General features: G+C 37.8%; 1 protein-coding gene across 1 annotated transcript in view; it reads left to right on the top strand.

Moving 5' to 3' along the window:
- DCC (DCC netrin 1 receptor) overlaps nt 1–16,761 on the top strand; it is a 1,450,760-nt gene that overhangs the window by 1,279,265 nt on the left and 154,734 nt on the right. The window contains exon 19 of the mRNA XM_043979362.1: nt 3,432–3,539. Within this exon, the coding sequence (XP_043835297.1) occupies nt 3,432–3,539 (108 nt within the window). The remainder of the gene's footprint in view (nt 1–3,431; nt 3,540–16,761) is intronic.

Raw genomic sequence — 16,761 nt, 5'->3', positions numbered from 1 at the left:
TTGTTATGCAGTTATGTCTGCCTCTTCATGACCCCCATGGACCATTGCATGCCAATGATACCCCTGCAGTTTTCTTGTCAAAGATGCTAGGGTGTCTTTCTATTTCCCTCTACAGTGGATTAAGAAAAACAGATTAAGTGACTTGCCCAGGGTCACACAGCTAGTAAGCGTTAGGCCAGATTTCAACTCAGGTCTTCCTGAATCCAGGCCCAGTGCTCTATCTACTGAGCCACCTAGCTGCCACCAATATAGGACCCAGATATGTGTTATTTGTAATCATTCATATAACCAAAAAGAAGAGGTGGCAGAGAACATTTTATAGACAACTGCCTTGGAGTCAGGATGACCTGGGTTTTGACTGACATATGCTGGGGACGTGAGCATGGGTAAGTCACTTAACCTCTTGGTTGACCTACGTAAATTCTCTAAGAATACAAGGTATTGAAGAGTTAGTAGTTTGCACCCTTTATTGGTAAAATCATAGGCCAGATGAAGACAAACAAACAAATGAATAAGTAAGATCATTAAAAAAGAGATAAAAATGTTTAATCAGCCTTGTTTGTTGGCATCTTATAAAAAACACATTAAAGTTTATTATAATAACCCACTTCTTTAATTGGATGATTCATTTTTTACGCTCAAAAAAAAGATGAAGTCAATGGATCATTTTATCATATTTTATGCCTTCATCTAGCAAAATGAGCTGGCTCATCACCTTTGAGCTTCCTTTTACCCAGTCATCAACTTGGCTTTTAATATAAAGAAGGAAAAATAGTTCATCCTGAGTAGTTTAAAAGGCACAGCCCTTTATCTAATGGCTAACTTGAACTAAAAAAAAAAAATGTTATGCATTTAAATAGCAGAAAAAAGCTAGGAAGTTCATGGCTATATCACATCCTCCCATAGGTTAGCCTGGCAACTATGTTGAACTACTTGTGTGTGTCTCTTTCTGTCTTTCTCTGGTAATCCCTTCTTTTAGAGAGCATTGTCTTCAATGTTATCTTCTGGTGACAGGGTTGCTTTTCCATTGGTAACTTTTCCTTGGTCTGGGTCCTTTATTATTATGCATATAGGCTCTTAGCCTCCTTCCTCAGTAATCTTGGGTTGACCTAATTTATTATGGTTTACATCTCAGGAGGTCACATTACATAACTCATATGGACATAGCTGAATAGGAAGTCTTGGGTGGCATTGGGATCCCGGCTGATTTTGAAAATCAGACATATAGGCACTAGATTTGGGGATAAGAGTGCATTTCTAGGTGAAAGATTAAACGCTAAGATCAATACGTCCTTTTACATGCTTTGAAAATAGAACTTTATACAGTGTCAATCTAAAAATCAGAATTAAAGGTCAATATACAAGTATTTAATAAGTGCCTACTATATGTCAAGCATTGTACCAAGTGCTGAAAATACCAAGACAAAATGAAACAATTCCTGACTTCAGGAAGCTTGCATTCTAATAGAAGAGAAAACATGTATCCATACACACACACACACACACACACACACATATATGTGTGTATGTGTATGTATATTCTCACAAATATATGCATATATATCCATATACACATTCCGACTAGGTAAAAAGTAGAAGTGCTTTAAAGTGGAACTGTGAATGAATCTACTTCTAGGATTTGATTACACACTACTATGTATAGCTCATAAATATTCAAATGTGTATATGTATATGTATGTATGTTTGAACATCTGTGTGTGAGGCAGAGAGGCAGAACCAGAGACAGAGATGGAGAGATATCTATGTATTTGGGAGTACATATTAGATTGTGGACTGAAAAGATATTAAATGATGGAAAAGAAGGGGGAGTGAAAACTATAGGAAACAAGAGAGGGAAGGAAGGAAATTAGGGGGGAAAGACAAAAAGAGAAGAAAGAGAAAAAGAAGAATAAGTGAAGAGGAAGAAGAAAGTAGTAGAAGGAGAAAAGGGCAGGATGACAGGGTGAGAAGGGAAAGACAAGACACAGCTCGGTACAAGGGAAAGAATTCCCAAATCTGGAGTCAGAAGACCAGGTTTCAAATTATTTCTCTGATATTGAATGATTTGGGGAAAGTCACTTAACCTCACTGAGAGGTTAAAATAAGATGGTTGGACTAGATAGTCTCTGAAGTCCCTTCTCACTCTAGATCTTTGATCTATTAAGGGAGAGTGAGAAAGAGTACATGCAGAAAGTAGTATGACATATATTGACCCTGCTGCTCCAACTCATTGGCACTTACTTCTAGGAAAGAAGATCTATCATTTTCATGATCCCAACTTAAGATACTTAATATGTATCTTTCTGCTTCATGGCAAACTCATACCAAACTTTAACATATTAAGTAGAAATGCTGCCTTAATCTATACCTCACTGCCTCCAAAAGAGGAAAATTTGCCCTTTTATCCTCTATCTGCTCTGCTCCCATTAAATCCTTTTCCTTTTATTTCTATTTTAGAGGATATCATAGGATCTAGAAGGGACCCTAGAAGCCATCTAGCCCACATCATCATTTTGCATATTGAGACCCAGAAAAGTTGCACTTAATTTACAGGTTGAATGAGTTCCCCCAAAGTCATACAAAGGTCCGGAGTTTGAACTGGATCCTCTGACTCTAGAGCCAGTGCTTTCCTAAGCACAACACAGAATAAGCAGAACAAGGCAGTGTTCCATTTTAACTTGTAAGTCCTAAAATACCAATAAGCAGGCTCCCAAAGGAGCAAAGAAATATGGAACTGGAAATTGAAATCAAAGGACCTGGGTTTTATTTCCAGCTCTGCCTCTTACTATTTCTATCATCTTGGGACACAGTTTCTTCATCTGTAAAATGAGAGTATTTGACTAGATGCCCTCTCTATGTCTTTTCTAACTCTAAAATCTATGATAGTAGGAGTGGTAGATTAGTGTAGATAACATTTTTAAAAGTATATAGGGGCAGCTAGGTGGTGCAATGAATAGAGCCCTGGAGTCAGGAATACCTGAGTTCAAATCTGGCCTCAGACACTTAACACTTACTAGCTGTGTGACCCTGGGCAAGTCATTTAACCCCAATTGCCTCACTTGAAAAAAAAGTATAGAACAATTAATTCATCCATATGTTAAAGAGGTAGTTAACTAGTTACTTATAATTGTCCTCAATTTGGGGGGTGTAGAAATCAACTAAAAACATTTTAATGTTATGTGCTCTATTCCATAAAATGAGTGCCTTTTGCTTCCAGGAATACCCTGAATATTTCTCATTTGATTTAAATTCATACATGGAGGGAACAGGGGAGGGATAGCAGGGACAGAAGGGATGGAAATAAATACCAAATCAAACTTTGCTGTACTTGCCCAACTACTGGCAAAGTAAGATCATGATTGAGCATCCTATGGACATTTGTTTTCTTTCATTCTCATTCATTAAGGTTTTGCTTCTATCTGATTTTGCAGCTCCAACTTCTGCACCCAAGGATTTGACAGTAATTACTCGGGAAGGGAAGCCTCGAGCTGTCATTGTGAGCTGGCAGCCTCCTTTAGAAGCCAATGGAAAGATTACTGGTAAGTAAGCACTATGGTCATTCCCAAGCATGGCCAATTCTTTTCTTCCACCCTTGATTGTTTACTTCAGGGCTGCTTCTACTTCTCCCTTTGTGCATTGTTTTCTGTCACAGCCTATCAGAGAACACTGTGATTCACTTCTGCTTATATTTCCCCCACCAACCAGTGCCAATGTGACCCTAATATCAATTTCCATTTTAGATTTGCTTAAAGAAAGGGGGTAGAATAAGAAAAGCACACACCCTTTCTTGAATTTATGTGTATTCCTCCTACACCTCAACCCTATTTTAAAGATGTCATCATGGGTTAGTTAGTTGCCGACATCTTTAAAATAGGAGGAATAGACTGGGGGAGGGAGAAGGGGAAAGATGGACTGAGGAGAGGTTGTTCACATAAAGGAAACAAGAAAAATGTTTATGAAGGGGAGGAGAAGAGGGGGAAGGAGTTGGGGAGTGAGTGAACCTTAATATCAGAATTGGCTCAAAGAAGGACTAACATACATACTCAAGTAGGTATAGTAATATATTTTTGCCCTGAGGGAGGAGAGGGAGATGGGGGTGGGAGGAGAAGGGAAGGAGGGAAGGGCAGATTAAGGGAGAGAGCAGTAAAAAGCAAAAGACTTTCAAGGAAGATGAAGATGTTCTGCATTACTGCACAAGTATGACATATTGAATTGTTTAATCTCATAGGGAGGGTTGAGGAGGGAGGGAGGGAGGAAGAAAAATTTAGAACACAGAATTAGCTCAGGGACCTTGAGTGGGCTCATGGAAGGAATAGTATTCATACCCAATTGAGAGGATTAATCTACTTAATCCTGCAGGAAAGTAGGAGGGGAGGAGGATAAGGAAGGAAGGGTGAAAAAAGGGAGTGCAGAGTGGGGAAGAGGATAGTCAGAAGTAAAACACTTTTGAGAAGGAATAGGTAAAAAGAAGATAGAGTAAATGTCATGGGAAGGGAGTGGGATGGAGGGAAATAGTTATGATGATTGATTATAATGGCAAAACATATGGTACCTACTTTGGTGGGCTATTATGAAGAAAATTCTCTGTCAAGCTTACAGTACTATATACAGGTTATGATGAACAGAATACTATCAGAAAAACCTGGAAAGACCTAAATGAACTGAAGCAGAGTGAAATGTACTGTATATAAAATAATAGCAATTGTGTGGGATGATCTGCTTGGAAGCATGTGGTTATTTTCAGCAAGGCAATGATCCAATATAACCCTGAAGGACTTATGAAGATTGAAGCCCATCTGCAGAGAAAGAACTGATAGTATCTGAAAACAGATGGAAACATGTTTTTTCTTTTCCTCTTTAACAATTCCTTAATCTGAAGTTTGTTTTTTTGTTTGTTTTACTGTTTTCTCTCACAACTAGCTAATATGGGAATGTTTTCCATGACTAGTCATGTATAACTTATTTTGAATTGCTTGAGTTCTTGTTGGGGGGTGGGGGTGGGAATGGACAGAGGAAGAGAAGTTGGAACACAAAGTTTAAAAAAATTGATGTTAAATTTTATTTTTACATATATTTTGGAAAATAAAATTCTATTCAAAAACATAAAAAAACAACAACCAGAGAACGCAACACTTAGGAAAAGCATGAGAAGCACACCAGGAAATTAGGATTAAACAAGGTCCTGATAATTCCTGCAGAAGTACAAAAAGTCTATCCTTAACACCAAATAAAATTAGAAATTTAGACCAAAAAATGAATGTATATTGTGATGTTTAAAATCTTAATTGTGGTCACCAAAATTTAAAAGGCTTCAGTACCAGTCTTTGGGCATTAAACATTTATTAGAGCATACAGATATTTACAAAGAGTTCAGAAGGTTATGAAAAAGAAGTCCTACCTAGCCTAGAGTTCCAGCCTGGTTGGGTTCTTCCTGAAGTCCTCCTCCATGAGCCTGCTTTAATCAGGAACACCCTTTTCCAGCCAGTTTTAATCAGCAATCCTCTCCAAGCTGTTTGTGGAAGCTTTTTTTATACATCTGGAACAGAGGCGGTCCTTACACCCTGCTTCAAGGTGATTGGTTGGCGTCATCCAAATCCATTGTCTTTGAAGGTGTTCTCAAGTTGAGTTCATAGTCTAGTTTCTGAGAATTATACCTTCTTAAGGGATAGCCAGGTGTGATCACAATCCAATTAACTTGATACAATCCAATTAACTTGAAGTAGGCTTAATCAGCAGTCAATTACTCTCACTTGATTCAATCAGTCTTGATTAATCTCCAGGTGGGTCTTTGAGTATCTGCTAAATCCCATTATTTCATCACATTCCCCCCTTTGTTTCTTCTAGGAACAGGTGTTCCTTGATGAAACAGTAAAAAATAATTAAGTCTTTGGAAGTCTTTTCTCAGTTCTCTTGTCTTCTTGGAGTGGTAAGATGTCATCAGGAGGAAGCTGGATTCTGGTCTGGAAAGCTGGATTCTTCTTCTTTAACTGAATTGCTGGATTTTTTACTAAACCTTAGCATAGCGTTGTCAATGATCAAATTTAGTATATTCCATTACAATATGTATATTTGTTTATATGTATTATATACCTATATGTGTGTGTCATATACACATATGTACATATATAGGAACATTACATGTAACTTTTTTCAACATGTTGCTTGATTTTGCTTCATCTTCATCTTTCTCCTTTTTTTAGTCTATTATAAAGGCTGGAGTTCTATAAGGATGCAGAGAAAGGGAGGGATACAAAGAGAATTATAGGTGATATAAAAAGAAAAAAAGGAAAATATATGTGATAGGTATATATAGCTATATATGTATATATAAAAGTATATGTCATATATGATTGATATATATTATACAATTATATATACATAAAATTTATACATATAAATGTATACCCATATATAGACAAAACTCAATTATACACACAACTACATGCATACATGCATGCATGCATATATACCTACATTTTTGTTGTTTTTACTTGGCAAGCATTTTTCCATTTCCCTTTCCTTTCCTTCTTACAGAGTTCTATCCTTTGTAATATAAACTAAAAATTGAGAAAAGGGAAAACATTTAGCAAAAGCAAGTAATACATTGAAAGATCCTGAAGTTATATGCAATGCTCCATTCTGCTCTGCAGAGGATGAGAGTAGCCAGTGGCGGAGGAGATATTTTTTCATATCTCTTCTTTGGGGTCAAACGGTCATAATTTTGCAACGTTCTGACTATTTTGGTGTTCTTTCCATTTACAGTGTTGTCATCATTGTGAATGTTGTTTTACTGGTTCTACTTCCTTCCCTTTGAATTAGTTCATCTAAGTCTTCTGATGCTTCTCTTTATTCATCATATTCATCACTTCCCACAGCACAGAAATATTCATTACATTCATGTACATTGTATATATCCAACAGTTCCCTAATGAGCATCTACCTCATTTCTACTTCTTTGCTACCACAAGAAAGTGCTGCTACCCTTTGTCTTTTATTACAGAAAAACATGCAGATAGTTTTTTTTAATGCAATACTTCTGTGCCAGAGGAGACCTGAGGTACACTGCTCAGAAATTAGAAATGTCAAATAATTAGTAGTTTGTCTGAAAAATGATGAAATATAAAAGATACTTAATGATCACATAGTTTAGCATTTTGTGGGGAAATCAGATATATTGTGAGGGTGGTAGCTCCTTGGTATCACCTTAAAGTCACAAGGCTCAGAAAAGGCTTATTATTGACTGACACAGATTAAGCTTAATGAATGTTTCCCAGTGGCAGATTTTATTTGGCCAAATATTGCTGATAACATCAATGCCTAATTAAAGCACCCATTAGAAGCCTGTAATGTTAATTTAGTATGAAAAATATAATAGAGTTCTATCAGGAATTTTGCATTTAAATTATCACTCTAGGCTTTTAATAGATGTCTCCATAGCATATAATTATTATGAAAAAATATTATACAATTTGAAATGTGCACATTATAGCCTAATTAACTTGAACCACTGGGTTAGACTCATGCAAGTTTCACTTTTTGTTTCCATAGCAGAGGTAATCTGTAGATAGTGCCATTACATGCTAACAAAGTAATAGAAGCATTTGAAGATAGCGATATGATCATATGGAATGTGGGTCAGCTGATAGACTTAGCTTCCTGCCAGTAACCTCCAGAATCTTACAAAATGAAAGGATAATGTGAAAATTCAACTTGTAATTTAAATTTAACTTGAATACTTGTTTTCTCTAAAAAATCCCTCTGCCTACAATCACCAAACAGAATTCTCATTTGAGCTGTCAGATTTAGCAAGAGAGGCATAAAACCTCTTCACATATCATGTGCTCAGTTGTCAATGTGCCAGGCATTTTGAAGATCAAGCTAGTTCTTTCCATTTTTTTCTTTTAATTTCAATTTCTTCATTTTTTCTTGGGGGGGGTATATATGCACACATACATATATGCTTATAGGTATACATACATACATGTAAACATGCATGTATACATGCAAATACACATATTTGAACTGTTGTATTATTTTTCCTTCCTTTTGTTCATTTTTCTCTGCCTGCTTCTCTCTCTCTCTCTCTCTCTCTCTCTCTCTCTCTCTCTCTCTCTCACTCGGTCACTCTTCCCCACCCCGCACACAGAGATGAAGTGAAGTGACCTGGTAACATAGTATAAGTCAGAGACAGTATTGGAATCTAGGTTTTCCTAGCCAGCCCTCTATTCACTACACTGTACAATCGTTTGCATTATATTATAAATGCTTATATAAAAACAAATGTGGAATTTTTCAATAGCAAGTTGATTAAGCACTAGCAGAAGTTACCCTGCAAAGCCTTCCATCTGAGATAACCTTCCAGTTGATTACCTTAAAACCCAAATCACCCTGGCTTTCACTGAATAGCCAAAAATAGCCCTAACCCAAACTTCTGTAGCTCATTGTTTAGGTTTTAATGGCTTACAATGAGTGTTATATTCCAGCCAGAAATTCTGAGGGTCTTCTCCTCCCAGAATAATGTCTTTGTGGTGGTAAATTGAGTCATCGTTTGTCTCAAATCTTGCCTAGCTCCTAGTCATTGAATGGGCATGGCCTCAGACAAACTGAAAAAGAATTTAATTTAGGAAGGCTAAAGGTCACCCACTGCATCCTGGGCCATAGAGAATCATCTTGACCATTGCCTTGCCACTAAACTTTGATGATTCTGGAAGAGAGATTGAAGCTGATGACTCTGGACAGCTCTGCTCCATTCATATCCAATTCCTGTGCAAGTCAAGAGATGACTCTTGTGATGTCATTGGTCTTCTTTAGAGAGAAGCATGAACCACAACCTTCCATCTACTGTGCATATATCTTTACAGGACCTAATTATTTATATATTGTCTCCTTCGTTAGAATATATCCCTTGAGGGCAGGGAATTTTGGGGGGAGTGTATCCCCAACCCTTAGTCCAGTGTTTGGTAGATCGTCAGAACTTAATGACTCCTTTTTGACTGATTTGCTTATTTTTCCTAAAAATATATTCTCCCTGAAAAGGGTCATGTAATCTATGCCAGAAATAAAGTTACCAACCACTGAGTTACCACTGATTATTTAGTTTGATCGCCTCAGATTCAAGATAGCTAATAAGATGCTTGGAATTCACTCAAAAAGTGATTTTGTTGAGACAATAAACAAATTCAGATCTCAAATCATAAATTATAGGTCTACACTATTAAATTTTCCCTGGTGAATTTATATTATATAGTGTGAAAAACCTTATCCGTATATGTTACCCCTGTGTTTGCACATTGTTCTCACTACTCAAACAGTTATTCACACATAGTAAAGACATTTAAAAGCTACAGTCATGTTTCGGAATAGAAGGTGATACTTTCTACTTTTCAAAAGCCATTTTAAATGGCACCCAGTTTTTCAAAGAGAGTGTATTTATCCCTTTGAAGTATTGTAACTTCACAGTGGAGAGAGGCCAGGAAGTGTGCATGATCAAACCAGCATCCAGAACTTCTAATTCTTCGATTCCAAGATAAACTATCTCCAAGAAAAATGGCTGTGAAAATTATCATGATTCCAGATCAGGTTTTGTAAGCTACTGCTCCCTTCTCTTCTAGTTAGAAAATAATAAAAAAATAAACAAAGTTTGGGTAGGTCACTAAGTTCAAATGCCTGTGTGTCCTGCATTTATGAAACCCTTGGGTTTTTATTTTATTTTTTTCGTATTGTACAGTGTCACACTAGGTATTTGTTTCACTGGGATTTTTTGTTGTTTGTTTTATTTGCTTTCATTGGAGAGTCTCACTACAAGAGATCGATCAGTCAGTCAGTCAATAAACATTTATGAAGTGCCTACAATGTGCTAGAAACTGTGCTAAATCCTAGGGATAGAAATCCCAATGAAAATATAGTCCTTTAACTCAAGAGGGTTACAATCTAATGGGGGAAGACAGCAAACATGAGGAAGACGAAAAATAGATCAGGGAAGAAGGTACCCAACAAAGGGACATGCTGGAGAAGTCCATCCTGTGGTTGATAGGACAGGGGGAGAACTCTGTGCTGGGACTCCTCCTGAAATGGAGCTTAAGGAGATTAAAATATTGCTTTAGAACTTCTTATTTCAGGAACATCAAGGAGAACAGATGATTTTGTAAGACTGCAGCAGAGTGGGGGCAACTAGGTGGCAGAGTGAAGCACTGGCGCTGGATTCAGGAGTACCTGAGTTCAAATCCAGCCTCAGACACTTGACACTTACTAGCTGTGTGACCCTGGGCAAGTCACTTAACCCCCACTGCCCAGCAAAAAAAAAAAAAAAGACTCCAGCAGAGTGCTGGGTATTCAGATATAGCAATGATAACACAATGATATGTATTGTAAGTGAATAACATCTAAAATGCATCTTTATCATGGATGAGGAGTCAGAATAATTTTACATAGTACCTGGGGACAAAAAACTAGGACTGGAATAGGAGGGGTGTGCAAGGCAATATCTTGGTGTAAGGGGGAACTGTTTCAAATACATGGTTTTAAAAGGGGAGATAGGTTGCTACCTGAGATATAAGTTCACCGTAACTGGAAATGATGGAGCAGAGGCTAGCTGACTAACCATGCAGATGTTGTGGAGGGGATCCTGTCATTCAGTAAGAGGCTGGATTAAATGTTGATGATTTAATGATAATATACCCTACAATTCTAGTAAGTTCCTGATTTGAAAATAATTTCAGAGAAGAGTTGTTCAGTTGTTTCAGTCATGTCCGACTCTTCATACCCCATGTGGGGGTTTTGTTGGCAAGGATACTAGAGTGGTTTCCCATTTCTTTCTCCAGCTCATTTTACAGATGAAGAAACTGAGGCATACAGGATTAAGTGAATTGTCCAGGGTCACAGAGCTAGTAAGTGTTTGAGGGTAGATTTGAAATCATGAAGGTGACTCTTCCTGATTCCAAGCCCAGGGCTCTATCCACTCCACCACCTAGATGCTTCTTTTAGGGAACAGACAATAGTCATTTAATATAGTTTGTGTGTAACCTAGTCTAGCATTATGAAAGTGAAGGTAATACATAATGATCAAGATGTTGTCATTGCCTAAACTCACTCATCCAAATTAAGGCATCTTTCGGAATGGTACTAAATCTTTCAGATCACTAGATTAGTGCACATTAACTAAATAACTATTGGCTAGACGTTTGGTTGCCAAAAAAAAGTAAATGTGGTCCTTCTGGAGTTAGTGTATATCATGAGAATGTATTTGGAAGGCAAAGCCATTTCTTAGGATGTGAGAAATTACTGTATACAGAACATGATGACTGGTGCTATAGTAGGTTGCAGATATAAATAGGAGGTATGTTTTCTGACCTCAAGAAGATGATGGTTTTAAAAGCTGATATTAATTGATAAAGAAAAACAGTATCTTTCATCCTAGATGCCATCTTTATATACTTGTTCTATCTTTTTGTATTTATAAAAACCCCATCGTTGGGAAAATGCTGAATCTCTGGTCACCTTCCCCATGACAGAGTGGTTCTCTTCTTGTGCCCCTGAATTTCTATGCCAAAAGTAAAAAACACCCTCTCTTCCCACTCCTCACTTCCAGATCCTACTTTTTATGCCACAACTTAAACATTTTTCCACTGGGGTTCCTTCCATCCATCTTTATCTCCCAGTCCAAATCCTTGATGCTTTAATTTATTAGTTTCTAGGTTAATCTCCTTCCTTTCTCAAGAAAGTGAATATCAGGCTTGTGGTGTTCTTCCCCTTACTTCTATAACCCAAGACTGAAATTTCACAACCACCCATCCTTCCATATATCCTTTTCTTCCTCTTCTAAGAAGACTTATCCTTTGTGTTTTATTTCCTTCCTAACTCCCTGTTCTCCCAGTCTATCCCCCTGCTTTGACTTCACATTTTTCTGTTCATAGTCCTGAGACTATAGTTGTCCAGCATCACTGCATATTGTCATCTACCTTTGAATTTCTTGCTCCCTTGTCTTATCATTGTCAAACCTCAAATCTGGTTATTCTGAAGCATTTACTTTCTCCAATCCTCTAGTGGTCCTATTGAACACAAATGGAAGAACACACACAACTTTCAACTGAGTCTACTGTGAGTTCTGAGTATTATACTTCAACTCACCTATTGTTGCTTTATTACAATACCCTTATTCTTGGATTTTTGTCTTACTCCTTGCAATCTGTTCCAAATAGTCTGCTCTAAACTTAATCTCTGAACTATTCTCTCTCAGCAGAAGACCTAGATTCCCCCTTTACTTGAGAAATTCAAGGGTCATCAGTTTAAAAAGTTTGTTTCTTTTCCCTTACTCCACACCTCAAAATGCATCTACATTGTTCTTCTTTCTTTTCTCCTTTAGTCCAGTCTCTGAGGATGATGTGACTCTTCTCTTTGCCAAGTTATAGCCTTCTACTTGGATCTCTGATGCCTTCTATCCCAACTCCTATGATCCTATTAATCATTCCCTCTTTTCTCTCATCTCCCACCTCTCCCTCTCTGCTGGCTTCTTCCCATCTCATACACACACACACACACACACACACACACACACACACACACACACACACACACACACACAGATCTTGATCCCAAAATACCTTCACTTGACCCTGACATTTCCTAAAATTATCCCCTGTCACAGGTAAATCCATAGAAAAGGTCATGCATATTTTCCACCTCTACTCTCTTATCTCTCATGTGTTTCTCAATCCTTTTAAAATCTGGCTTCTAGACCTCCAAATAATTTAAACCTATTTCACAAAAAAAAAATTCTCTCATAATTGCTCAATCCAAAGGCTTTTTCTCAGGCTTCATCATCTTTGATGTCTTTGCAGCTGTTAATCACCTCCCCCTCTTAGATTCTCTCTTTTCCCTTGGCTTTTGATAAAAAAGGGCTTTTTTATACGATTTTGCATATTTTATGTCTGAAATGGGAGCAGAATGGATCGTGGGGGGGGAATAAATATATACTAAGAACCTACTATATATTCTAGGCACTGTGCTGAGTGCTTTACAAATATTATCTCATTTGATGTGTTATTGTTTGTCCATTTTTGAAGAGAACCATGACATAGGGGTGATGTCATGACTTACACTGAATTGAATTTAAGTGAGGGGGTGCTGTGCAAGGACATCAACCTCCCTCTCTCCTCAATAATATATCTATACACACACACACACACACACACACACACACACACACACACATATCAGTATGACTGGAGATGGCCTGGGATGTTTTAAGGCAATTGGTGGTTAAGTGACTTGGTCAGGGTCACACAGCCAGTAAGTGTCTGAGGTGAGATTTGAACTCAGGTCCTCCTGATTTCAGGGCCACTGCTCTATCCACTGCACCACCTAGTTGCCCCTACATTTCATTTGATACTCACAACAGGAGGTGGGTACTACTACTATTCCCTTTGTACAGTTGAGGGAAAAGAGGCAGGCAGAGGTTGAGTGACTTGTCCAGGTCATAGAACTAGTAAGTGTCCAAGCCCACATTTGAAATTATATCTTACTGGGGGCAGCTAGGTGGTGCAGTGGATAGAGCACCGGCCCTGGAGTCAGGAGTACCTGAGTTCAAATCCGGCCTCAGACACTTAACACACACTTACTAGCTGTGAGACCCTGGGCAAGTCACTTAACCCCAATTGCCTCACTAAAAAAAAAAAGAAAAGAAAAGAAAAGAAATCATATCTTACTGACTTCAGATTCAGCACTCCATTCACTGTACTACCTGGCTACCTCTTAATGGCATAAGCCCATACGAATGGGTAGCCAGAGCCTTCCATTTAATAGAACTACTAAAATTAATACTGGAAAATCTGTCACTGGAGCCTCATTGTCAGAAAGGTGTAAACAATGCTGCCAACAACATTCTTTTCACTAGATATTAACTTTAGATTCTAGCCCTGCCAAGGTAGCAACTTTCTAACATGATAAATTGACTTTAGAGAAATGAAGAAACTAGTATTCCACATTCCCTCTCCATATATTTACACTTTCACAAGAACAAAATTATATAAAAACGAAAGGCTCACTCAAACACTGAATACCACTTGAGTATTTTTATTCACATCAAAACTATATGTGTGTGTTATATTATCTTCCTACACATTTGAATACCAGAGTGTGAGACTGCTGGTATTCTATGAATACCAGTGGGGGTAGGGTGAAAGGGGGTATGGAACAAATGGTAATGGATGTGACATATATTCCACATTTATACAAAAGTGATTCCAGTGACTGAACAATCAAGACAACCAGCAATCTCAGGCTATCTCCCAACTTTGCACTTTGGAGTCTAGCCAAACGTTTGAAAGGGGAAGGGGAAAGGGTACAAGAAGGGGAAAAGGAGAAAGAGAAGAAAAGAAAAAAATATACAATGTCAAAGGATTTGTATGTGAAATATTCAAATGAAATATGTATATATATAAAATAATCCTATTTATTCTGCAATGAATATTCCAAAGTTTATACCATAACTTCTTAAACTGTGGGTCATGAGTCCATATGGGGTCCTATAACTGAATGTGGGGGGGGTCATGAAAAATTTGGCAACAGTAAAGGTTATGTATGCCTATTTTATATACCTATATCCTTCCTTGCCTGGTTGCTTTCTGGACGTCCTTATCTCCAGAATGTCATTATTCTGCAAACTGAAATCAGTTCTCAGGCTCTGACCTCCTTGGGCCATTTCCTATCCCTGTAGTATGATTTCATCTTGCCCCTGGGTAATTCTGCTCAGCCCTACTTTTCAGCCTCTTTCTATGTGTAGCCTTTGCCTTGAGATCATGAACCTCTGAGAGAAAGAGACTGATGTGCATTTATTTGTACCCCCAGTGCTTAGTACAGTGTACATAATAGGCACTTCAAAATGTTTATTGATTCTGACTGCTTAATTGCAGCCTTCTTTAGACTGGGGGGAGGGGGGATAATAAAGCAAAAGTATACAGTAGAGAACCAAAGAAAACCAACAAGGAAGCAAAGAAAAGTTGGGCAGATTTGAAAACAACGTGTAGTATTTATTATATAGATTTTCTTGAAATGAAAACACTCTTTTATATTGAATCCTCTCATAAGTTCTGTTGTGTACATGGCAACTTTTTTTTTCTTTTCTCATTTTGTATTTAAGTTTAAATTTTTTTTAATTTGCCAAAAAAAGAAAAAAAGAAAGAAAATATATCTTCTGGTGATCGGTGAAACCTAGTCTTCTTCTGAAGATTCTCTTGGTTTTCTCATATACTCCCTAACACACAAGGATAGGAGAGTGGGTATACACCTTGTTCTCTGCTACCATGTTTAGGCCCTCTTTCTTCCATCATCATTTAGCAACTGTCTTTCCCTTAAGTTCACTCTGTCCTGCCTAGATTCTTGTTGCCTTCAGCTATGGAATTGCTGGGCACTTTCTATCTACTCCACCAAATTTAGTACCTGGTTCACTAAACTCTTCTAGGCCCTAACTCCCAGCACCTTCTATTCAAATATGCTGACTTCCCAATTCTTTAATCTCATCAACTCCTATAATTTTTTTTTTAAGTGAGGAAATTGGGGTTAAGTGACTTGCCCAAGGTCACACAGCTAGTAAGTGTTAAGTGTCTGAGGCCGGATTTGAACTCAGGTACTCCTGACTCCAGGGCTGGTGCTCTATCCACTGTGCCACCTAGTTGCCCCTATTCCTATAATTTTTATCTGAAATTGTATGACATAGTAGAAAGTATTAGTGGGGATAGCTATGGGGTGCAGTGGATAAAGCACCAGCCTTGAATTCAGGAGGACCGGAGTTCAAATGTTCAAATCCAGCCTCAGACATGACACTTAATAGCTGTGTGACCCTGGGTAAGTCACTTAAACCTCATTGCCCTGAAAAAAAAATGTAGTAGCACTGAAACCAGAGGACCAGGTTTCAAATCCCACCTAAAAAACTAGAATAATATTCTTCCTGCTCCAATCTTGTGATAATTCTCCCATTCTCTGAGAACCTTCCAATGTCACTGAGAGTGGCTTGAGAATTGCATTTGTCCATTCTTAACTCCCCAGAGTCAATAGTCATTTATTAGGTGCCTGCTATGTTCCAGGCATTGCACTAAACCATGGGAATACAAATATGAAAAAGAGTTTCTGCCCTCAAAAAATTTACAGTCTAATGGAGGAAAACAACATAAAAAAGAACCTGAAAAGAAGGGTTGGAAATATAAGCAAAAAAAAAAAAAGATTTTAAAAGCTCTTTCTGCCTCCTCTCCATTGTCAATTAATCATCTCATTTCACCCTCAACAACAGAACCATCCCTCCAGTGAGCCACCTCTATTCCCCAGAATGGTTTCACATTTGTTATCCTTAGTTTCCCTTAATCATTCCAGTTTATTCTGTGATTTGTGCCCCCAGGCTGTATTTTTATAAGACCTTGTTGCACTTTTGTATTCATTCTCCATTACCTGCCCATGAATCTTATCTTCAGTTTTGTCTTTATAAAATCTTGTTTAGTTGGTGAATTCCCTATGCATACACATTAATCTTTTTAGACTTCTTATTTTTCTCTCCTTTCTAGAATTATTTCTCTTTTCATCTTCAGAATTTCATCTCTTCTGGACTGATTTCTCCTACATATATTTTGTTGTTGAACCCTTTGAAATCAATTTCCCCAAATTCTGGGGTTCATGTCAGATAATCCCCCCACTTTTCACTCTCCTTTTTTGAAACATATTAGATGAGGGGCAGCTGGGTGGCCCAGTGGATAGAGCACCGGCCCTGGATTCAGG

Source organism: Dromiciops gliroides, chromosome 1, assembly GCF_019393635.1.
Source record: "Dromiciops gliroides isolate mDroGli1 chromosome 1, mDroGli1.pri, whole genome shotgun sequence".
Taxonomy (NCBI): Eukaryota; Metazoa; Chordata; class Mammalia; order Microbiotheria; family Microbiotheriidae; genus Dromiciops; species Dromiciops gliroides.
This window is presented reverse-complemented; position numbering and strand designations above follow the sequence as displayed.